This window comes from Stegostoma tigrinum, chromosome 31 (genome assembly GCF_030684315.1).
Source record: "Stegostoma tigrinum isolate sSteTig4 chromosome 31, sSteTig4.hap1, whole genome shotgun sequence".
Taxonomy (NCBI): Eukaryota; Metazoa; Chordata; class Chondrichthyes; order Orectolobiformes; family Stegostomatidae; genus Stegostoma; species Stegostoma tigrinum.
Genome location: NC_081384.1, coordinates 9,919,152 through 9,929,360, shown reverse-complemented (window position 1 = coordinate 9,929,360; position 10,209 = coordinate 9,919,152). Strand labels below are relative to the sequence as shown.

The 10,209-nt window shown below is 40.8% G+C and overlaps 1 protein-coding gene across 4 annotated transcripts in view; it reads right to left on the bottom strand.

Moving 5' to 3' along the window:
• Positions 1-616: 616 nt before the first annotated feature.
• tbkbp1 (TBK1 binding protein 1) overlaps positions 617-10,209 on the bottom strand; it is a 145,164-nt gene continuing 135,571 nt past the window's right edge. For all 4 annotated transcript variants that reach the window (XM_048560232.2, XM_048560231.2, XM_048560233.2 and 1 more), the window contains one exon: positions 617-5,536. In XM_048560232.2, coding sequence (XP_048416189.1) covers positions 5,408-5,536 — 129 coding nt within the window. In that variant the 3' untranslated portion in view covers positions 617-5,407. The remainder of the gene's footprint in view (positions 5,537-10,209) is intronic.

Here is a 10,209-nt window from a genome sequence, read left to right as displayed (position 1 = left end):
ACAACGCTAAACAATGGTCTAGGAGATAAACGTTAAATTGAATGTCCAGCCAGTTCCAAGCTCCCACTTATTATTCCCCTTAATAATAATTTCAGGATAAATATGAATTATCATGAAAAGTGCAGAGGAAGTCTATTAAAGCACAGCTGTACTGGTCCTTTCAATTTACATCCACCAAATTTGAATCCTTTGGTATCAGAAGGCCAGGCAAAGAGATTATTTAAAGTAAATATGACGATTTTGACACAAAATATAAAAATACTATTTCTGCGTTGGAACATACCTCTACAAACCAGAATCTCTGGAACTGAAAATACTCCAATTGTTTGGATTAGGATCAAATCTGTTACTAATGATAGGTTACAAAGAAAGATTTGCATTTATTTAGAGCTTTCCACAACCACCAGATGTTTCAAAGTACTTCACAGCCAATTAAATACTTTTGAACTGTAGTCAGAGATAGCAGGAACTGCAGATGTTGGATGAATACAGCAGGCCAAGCAGCATCAGAGAAGCAGGAAAGCTGACGTTTCGGGCCTAGACCCTTCATGAAGTCAGCTTTCCTGCTCCTAAGATGCTGCTTGGCCTGCTGTGTTCATCCAGCTCTACACCTTGTTATCTTTGAACTGTAGTCACATCTATGATGCAGAAAGGACATCAGCCAAATCACCCCCCACCAAAATCTCACAAACATCAACAAGTTAACGACCAGAGAATCTGTTTTTTTTTACTTGAAGTTAATTGAGGGATAAATGATTGACAAAAGGAAATTATTGACATTTATCCTTCTAAATAGTGGCATGGGATCTTCTGAAACCACCAGACGGATAGGGCTTCAGCTAACATCACATTGAAATGTGGCATCAACAACATCGTGTCAGCCTTGATTCTTTTTATGCTCAAGTCCTGAAGCAGGATTTGAGCCTTAACGCTGCAATGCAGAGGTAAGAACAGACATAAAAACAGAAAATAGGAGCAAGAGTAAGCCACTTACCCCTTCAAGCCTGCTCCATCATTCAATAGGATTGTGGCTGATCATTCAACTCAATATCCTGCTCCCACTTTCTCTTCATACTCTTTGATCCTTTTGGTCTTAAGCACATATTAACTTCTTTCTTAAAACAAAATTCTCCCATTACAGTGTTATAAAATAGCTATAGCAAAAGTTGTTCTGGAACCCTACCTCAAGTTAAATAATGATGGAAGTGCAAATTGGCAAAAAAAATAGATTTCCAACTGATGTTCAAAGTTATATCACACAAGCACTTGTCTTTCGTGTGTCAATTTTCTGGAATATTGATATAATTTTTGTCTTCCAAACCTTCGCCCAGGATCAACTGACCAGTTCCAACAGCTTCTACAACTGAACTTGGTTAACCCAGCACAGACCAAGGATCAAAAATGACAGATTCCTGGTCTGCATACTGTTCAGAAGTGTAACAAATTGTGTATTTTGGAAATGAATATCAATTTGAATTAGAAAAGGTATCTGGTAACAAAATAACTGCACAGAGGCCAGTATCCTGTCACAAAGTCACTCTTGATTTAAAGTAGCAAATCCTTGACACTTATCAAGCTCCCTCAGAGCCAACTCTGAGCAAACAGAATCCCTGATACCTCTGTTTATATCTATCAGCCAGAGATCCCTGATGGGGCCAGGTTAGCAGCCCCAATCAGGAAACCTGTATTCCAATGAGGTCCACTTGGATGACGTTTTCACAGTCACTATAGATAGCAAGTGCATCACTTTGGTCAGAGTCAGAATGTTACTTCACTTCAACAGAAGACAATTCACACAGAATCACTACAGGGTGGACACAGGCCCTTTGGCCCAACAAGTCCACACAGACCATTGGAGCATCCCAACTAGACCCATCTCCTGAAAATTAAGCTATACATGCCTGAACACTATCGGCAATTTAACATGGCCCATCCACCTAACCTAACTGTGGGAGGAAATCCACGCAGACACAGGGAAAATGTGCAACGTCCATACCCAAGGCTGGAATCAAACCCAGGTCCCTGGCGCTGTGAGGCAGCAGTGCTAACCACTGAGCCACCATCCTGCCCCAGAAGGCGATTCAGTCGGTATAACAGCTATTAGACCATAAACACCTGCATCATGTGCTGTAAAGGCACCTTCTCTCTGGTGTCTCCTCTCACACGAAAGGCTGTCATCTGTCCTACTTGAATATCAAACTCTTCTCTCATTACATGACGTCAATCCAGTTGGCAGAAGTTTAGAAGCAAGCAGCGGAAATAAAAGATACAAAATGGACAGTAACAAAATTTCTCGCAGAGAGCAAGATGCAAAGTGAATGGTAAAATTCCCCAGGGGGCACGGAAGACAGAAACCCTAACAGCAACATTTGGCAGTGAAGCGGAAGATGAGAATTGGTAAAGCAGCCCAACTGTTCAAATATAAAGCCTCTCACAGTCTTGCATACATTATAGGAAACAACAGTTGGCTGGGAGCTGAGTAGAATGCAATCTCAGGATCCTTGCTACCACATAAACCAGCCCTCATCTTTACAATCACATTAGAATCGCTTGAAATGACTTCAAGTCTTGCAACTTGCTACCAGCCAACTCTTCTATCATGTAAAAGGTATTTCCCTGGGTGTCAGACTCACTTTCTCTGTCACTGCTGTACTGAAGAAAAGAGCAATGTGAAGAGGACTTTACCAGTTCTCTCTAGTTTTCTTTCCTTTCTATCTCTGTTCATGTTTCTTCGGGGGTCGAAAAGTGAAACAGCTTGAACTGCACATATAGACATCAATGCCACTTTATGTCCAACTGGCCAAGAGGGTGATATTCCAGTCTAGAATGCCAGTAATATCTAGCTTTATTAACAGCATTCTGCCTTCCTGAAAATTGGGAAATCTAAAATTAACTAAGTGGAAGTGAGAGCTGGTCTTTGATCACATTATCGTAAATTTTTCATCAAGCCTGAGTTTCATGGCTATCCAGTAAAAGGGAATAGTGAGAGATACTGAGTTGGACCATCGATCAGCCATGATCTCACTGAATGGCAGAAACAGGCTCAAAGGGCTACATGGTCTACTCCTGTTCCTATATATGTAATTATGTTATTATGCAATAAATACCCAAGGTCAAATTTTAGAAGTAAAAGTAATGTCACCATATTCTCAGAGGGCCATATAGTTGCTCTTTCATTAGAGAGAGAGAGAGATGGAGAGAGAGGGAGGACGGAGATTTAACCTGAGCGTCACCACACCTCAGGTGAGGAGAAAGATTGAGAAGGAGAGTTCTTCATGATAATCTCAGCTGGTTGAGGAGTGGAAGCCACCCTTTTGGAGTGTAAGGGCCACCAGCTATTGACTTCATTCCCAGAAGCAGCTATCAAAGGAAGTAGGTTGGTGAATCAAGTGGGGATGTCAACACTCTCAACCTATTTTGTTTTTGCATCTTCCTGTCATGAATATCATCAACCGTGCACTGTGCAGTGCCAATCTGAGGTAAAATGTACATGCTCATATGCACTAGAAGCAATAAATAATTTGCATTTATATAGAGTTTTCACTGCCTCAGGCACCATCTAGACCAAGATCCACAGACAGAGGCCAATTTGATTTAAAATTTACTGGTTCTGCTGTTATATTTCATATTTCTATTGTAAATGCCACATTTATAATGGAAGCTGTCTTTAAAAAGCCTACCAGGCCATGTTTAAAATCTTTTTCTATCACTGACATTTCAGTGTTTCCTCTGCGAGGATACATTAGTATAGTGTATCCAGGCAAATTTCATCACACATACAAACATTGTAATTTATTAGGGATAAAGTTGAAATTGTAAGATTTTTCATATTACGTATACATTTGGACATGACATGTAGATATGAAATTCGATTGAATTAATCTTTCGTTCTGTTGTCTGAGCTTCTGGTAGTCTAAAGATCCTAATGTGCTGCAAGACCTAGCACATTCAAATTTTTCACTGATATATTAAACCACAGGTGAAATTTCCACCAGTGTTAGTGAGGTTAAGGAAAATCACATTACTTTTTTCAGTCATGCCTCAATTGGTAGGATTCTCACATTGCAAGTTTCAAGTTCTTACTCTAGAAACATGAGACAGAAATTTAGGCTGACAGTCCAGCCCAGCACTGAGGGAGTACTTCAGTGTCAAAGCTGCTGCCTTTTGATGAGACATAAAACCAAGACCCATTTGCTTTTAGGTAGATGTAGATGTAAGATGTCTTAGGGGATTAAATCAAAGGTGAGCAGGATTATCCCAAGTATTCTGGTCAATAGTGACCATCAATCAATATCAAAAAAACAACTCAGCTCCGATGAAGAGTCATCTAAACTCAAAACGTTAGCTTGCTCTCTCTCCATGGATGCTGTTTGACCCACTGTGATTTTTTGACTGAAAACAAATGATTATCTGTTTATTTCACAGCTGTTTGTGGAAGCTTGCTGTGTGCAAATTGGCTGTTGCATTTCTTACCTTACAATAGTGACTCTAGTTCAAAAGTACCTCAATGGCTTTGAGGATATAAATGCAAATATTTCTTTTATTCTCTTACAGAGACTGAATGCACAATGGTCTGTAACAGCTTCTGTATATGGAGTCAGATGTCAAGAAACATGAATAAGAGACATGCATGTGACAACTGTTACACAGCTTTGAATCATGTGTATAGCCAACATTAAGTTAATTTTATTTCCTACTGTGGTTCACAAGGTGCTCAATACCATAAATAGAATTTCCAACCTGGAATCAGTGGGGGAGGACAATTTGTGATATTGATGCACTTGTCCTTCAGGCTATGGACTGCTTTTTCTCAATGTCAATCTATGAAATGTTCTGCAACTCCCCACGCCCGAGCAATAATCCTGTTAAACCACAATAACTGGAAGCCAGCTGTACAGGTATCATGGGAAACCTGTTCCAATAATGAACTACACCAATTCTATCTTCTCCATTGAGCAATAGGCTTCCAAATTTAACACTCAGGCCTAACCCTTCAGTTTACCATTTTTATTCTGCAATGGGACAACTTCATTCTCCTACTACTAATTCCAGCATCTCCAAGTTCACATTGACCAAGCTTCAAGTATTCTGCTTTTGGAAGTAAACTGATTTCACTGGAAGACGTATCATTTGTCATGTTTGACAGCAACTGATCAATAATTTTCATCTTTCTTCTTCAAATTTGGAGCAGCCTTCAAAATAGCGTTTCTATTTCTTTTCAAGGTCCATTCAAGACTCATGATCCTCTCCCTCCAACCCCAACAGAAAGAAAAATTAGGTTAGCAAGTGGAAAATTTGATTCCTTTTTTGTTCTGCAATATTTGCTGTCTTGTATCAGTTTCTCAAGACAATCTTTTGCTTCTTCATTTTCTTCAATCCTTCCATGGCTCAGTGAGGAGCAGCACTGTCAGATCTTGCTGTTTTCCAAATGAGTATCAATGTGTTTTATGAGGGCATCATCTGGGTAGCTGAGGGGAAAGGCTAACTGGCACAGCGGGCAGCTCCTGATGTCCGAGTCTCCCGTTTCCATCCAAAGCTGGGCATGGAGAAAGGAACAAAAGAGTAAATCATAAAATGTTCCATGTGTGAATTGTTTATGGACAGATCTATTGCCTTGATACCAATTATAACAATTATTTGTTGCATTGAATAACACTCATTCTTCCAGTGCTGCAGAGGCATGACTTCCAACATTTCAAATACAATGATTCTTTCCAGATAAGAGTTTGGTTGATGGCATCTGTAAGTCTACAGATAGGGCGTACTGCAGTGGTAATGTCACCATGATGGCGATTCATCACCACAGGCTAATATTGTAGTGACGTGGTTTCAAGACCCACCATGGCAGATCCATTTTTTTTAAAAGTCTGGAATTTTAAAAAGTTGGCAACCATGTAACAGCTGTCGATTGTTGTAAAAACTCACCTCATGCCCTTTAGGGATGGAAACCAGCTACACTTCTGTGGCCTACATATGACTCACACACTCACAGCAATGTGGCCAACTCTTAAATGATCTCTGGTCAATTAGACAACAAATGCTGGCATAGCTAGTGGAATTCACATCGCACAAGAAAATCAAACAAAAAACATATGGTGTACAACTGGATTATAGAGTAAGGGGGAGAATCACCAGTTTGAATCCTGGTCTATACAAGGACAATAACAAAGTTTCTGCAAAAGCTCAGCAGGTTTGGCAGCATTTGTGAAGGAGAAAACAAAGCTAACGTTTCAGGTCCAGTGACCCTTCCTCAGAAATGATGGTGGCTGAGGAAACATCAGTTTATATGCATAAAAAAGGGGAGGGGGATGAGGATAGGGAGTAAACAGTAGGATAGATCCTAAAGAGAGAGAAGAGCAGTTGGACAGTCAAAAGAGTTGCTAACGATCAGGCTGGGAGGGTGAATAGTTGTTAATGGAGTCTATTAGTGACTAATAACAGGGGGTGTATAATGGCAGGCTATATGATAACAAGGCCTGGTGAGGGGGGTCGGGACATGAGACAGTTTAGGCCCTAAAATTATTGAACTTGATATTGATTCCAGAGGCTGAAGAGTCCCAAGCGGAAAATGACACGTTGTTCTTCCAGCTTGCATTGAGCTTCGCTGGAACACTGCAGCAAATCAGAAACAGACGTGTTGGCTAGGGAACAGGGTGATTAAAGCGGCAGGCAATGGGTAGTTCAGGGTCTTTTCTGTCAGCAGAATGTCGATGTTCTGCGAAGCGGTCACGCAGTCACCCTTCATTTCCCCAGTGTAGCGGAGACCACATTGTGGGCAGTGAATGCAGTAGAATAGATTCTGGGAAGTGCAGGTAAAGTGTTGCTTCACCTGGAAGGTATGTTTGGGCCCTTGGATACTGGGGAGGGAGGGGGTAAATGGGCAGGTGTTACACCTTCGCCAGTTACAGGGGAAGGTGCCGTAGGGCTGTCGGGGTGTGCTGGGGGTGAAGGTAGTATGGGCCAGGGTGTTCCAGAGGGAACAGTCCCTATGGAAGGCAGACAAGGGAATGGAGGGGAATGTGTGTCTGGAGATGGCATCTTGCCAGAGGTGGCAGAGATGGCGCCTGATGATTTTCTGGATGTGGATGTTGGGGGGATGGTAGGTGAGGATAAGAGGAACCCTCTCACTGTTGCGGGAGGGAAGGGAAGGGGTGAGTACAGAAGTGCGGGAGATGGGTCGGACCTAGTTGACAAATGGAGCTGGGGAATCCTCGGTTGAGGAAGAAGGTGGACATTTCAGATGATCCCCTGTTGAATTTGGCCTCATCTGAACATATACAATGGAGACGGAGGAACTGAGAGAATGGAATGGAATCTTTACAAGAAGTGGGGTCTGAGGATGTTTAGTCCAGAGTCTGGTCTATACAAGATTCATTAATCTAAAATAGATTATCAACATTGTCCTTGACACCTTGGGCAAACAACAAGTAATAGAGACCAGAATTACTCCTCCTGACCATAATCCTGTGATCCTACAGGAACTACACATCAGTTACATCCATGGAAAAATAGGTTATCTATCCTCACTATCTAGTCTTAAATTTTTCATCAATCTAAGTGGGGTGCAATTGGGATTATTACATCTTAATTCAACATAGATCCTCAGCTTTAGAATAATTTGAAAAATAAATTTTGTTCTACAATGAAATAATCAAAGAATCAATTTGAACATCAATGTGCTCAATTTCTGCCGCTGCAAACAATGGCAGTTTCTAAACATAGATAAAGGTTCTCCAACCTTTCCCCAACAATATTCTTTCCCCTTGATCATAGAGTAGTGCACATCATTGCTAAAGTCTGACAATTCAATTTGCCTGACAACTTGTACTCATGGTTTCGGAGTTAGATGGCAATTCTAATCTGTACAAGGAGCAGCCCTCAAATCACAGGCCACTCAGCCCATTGTAATTGAGCTGGTTCTCCATAAGAGCTAGACAGCCGATCCCATTTCTCCACAGTCTTCATAAATCTCTTCCTTAAATATTCACTTACGTCCAATTTAAATCTATCCAATATTGCTTCAACCAGGTTCTGAGCTTCAACCCAATGTAAAGGGAGAGGGGAAAGATTTAAAAGAGACAACTATTTCACACCAAGGGTAGTACATGTACAAATGAGCCGCCAGAGGAAATGGTGGAGGCTGGTACAATTACAACATTTAAAAGGCATCTGGATAGGTACATGAACAGGGAGGGTTTAATGGGATAAAGGACCAAATGTTGGCAAATGGGACTAGATTCATTTGGGTTAGCTGGTTGGCATGGATGAGTTGAACCAAAGGGTCTGTTTCCATGCTTTCCATACTCTCTATAATGAATAAAAAGAATATTTTCCCAACCTTGCCCTTCTTTTTTCAGGTAATACACGCTCTGTACTTACAACCCCATGCTGGTTGTTCTTAGTGAACCCATATATTCCTCAGTATCCTACCCATTTCATCCAATATTTGGAGCTGTGGAAGCTTACCCATTGTTAAGCTAATGGGTCCATAATTTGATGGTTTATTTGGCTTTCTCCTCTCAAACAGACATTATACACTGGCTATCCATCAATCTTCTGACATAACAATTGCATTCAAGTATATTTGAAAATATGTTGAGCAAAGGAGATTGTAGTGCTCTGAGTTTTCTCAATCTTCTTGGATATAGCTCTCATTCTGAGTTCCAACAACATTCTTAGTGTAGACTCTCTCTATAAAAACATCCTAGAGACTTGCTCCACTTCTGCACTTGAACCTTTTCATTGCAAATATCACCCACTTCTGTGTAAACCAATGGAACTGATTCTGTTTGTGTCAATGCCTTTCCTTAATCTGCCAAAAGGTTTTCGTTTCTATCTCTATTCTGTTCACTATTTTCTTTAGATATTTCCTGATATTTGATGTGCTCACAGACCCTTTATAAGGCCATAAGACATAGGAATGGAAGTAAGGCCATTCGGCCCATCGAGTCCACTCCGCCATTTAAATCATGGCTGATGGGCATTTCAACTCCACTTCCCTGCACTCTCCCCGTAGCCCTTGATTCCTTGAGAGATCAAGAATTTGTCAATCTCTGCCTTGAAGGCATCTAACTTCCTGGCCTCTACTGCACTCCGTGGCAATGAATTCCACAAGCCCACCACTCTCTGGCTGAAAATATGTCTCCTCATTTCCGTTTTAAATTTACCCCCTCTAATTCAAATTCTGTGCCCACAGGTCCTAGTCTCCCCGCCTAACGGAAACAACTTCCCAGCATCCACCCCTTCTAAGCCATACATTATCTTGTAAGTTTCTATTAGATCTCCCCTCATCCTTCTAAACTCTTATGAATACAATCCCAGGATCCTTAGACGTTCATCATACGTTAATCTTACCATTCCAGGATTATTTATCTCTTGCTAACAGATGGTGTTCCTTAATGGAATCACAGAACTTTGCTTCATGATAAGAGTGTAGGACATAAAAGGATGCTGTTTGGCCCATCAATTCTGTGCTGATTCTTTTGAAAACCAAAGCACTCCCAACTCTGTTTCACCAAATTCCTGCATATTTTGCTCTTTCAACTATTTATCCAATGTCTCCCCTGAAAACCACTAATGAATATGATTTCACTGCCCTTCCAGGCAGTGAGTTCCAGGTGCTAACAATTCATGTTCGGTTCATTTGCTAATCACCTTAAATTCTGTATTTTCTGGTAATCAACTCCTCAACCATAGGAAACAGATCCTCTTAATGTGCTCAATATAATGCCTTCATGATTTTCATCACCTCCATTAAATGCTTTCATCTTTATTTCTTTTTCTGCTGACTACCTTCTATAGCCTTAGTCATGTTCCTTTATAACATGAGCCCTAGTTTTATCAAGTGCACTTTTGGTCTCATTTTAATGAAATTATCCACAAAAACACCAGATGTTGCTACAGCCGTTTTCTAGGCTTTTGAAAATTGACTAGTGGGATATTGGTATCTCTGGCTGAGCCAAAATTTATGCCCTGTCCCTAATTGCTCGAGAAAGTGGTAGTGAGCCACCTTTTTGAACAACCACAGTCCACGTAAAGCTATACCTACTGAGACAGTAAGATAATAAAATGTAAGATAATAAATCTCCAGCATCTGCAGTTCCCATTATCCCTGATACTATTCCCCCTACTGAGACAGTACCTGTGCCATCTCCAGTTTGGAAATATCTCATTTCTCGACCTTCTCATCTACCAATTTTTCTTTCCAAT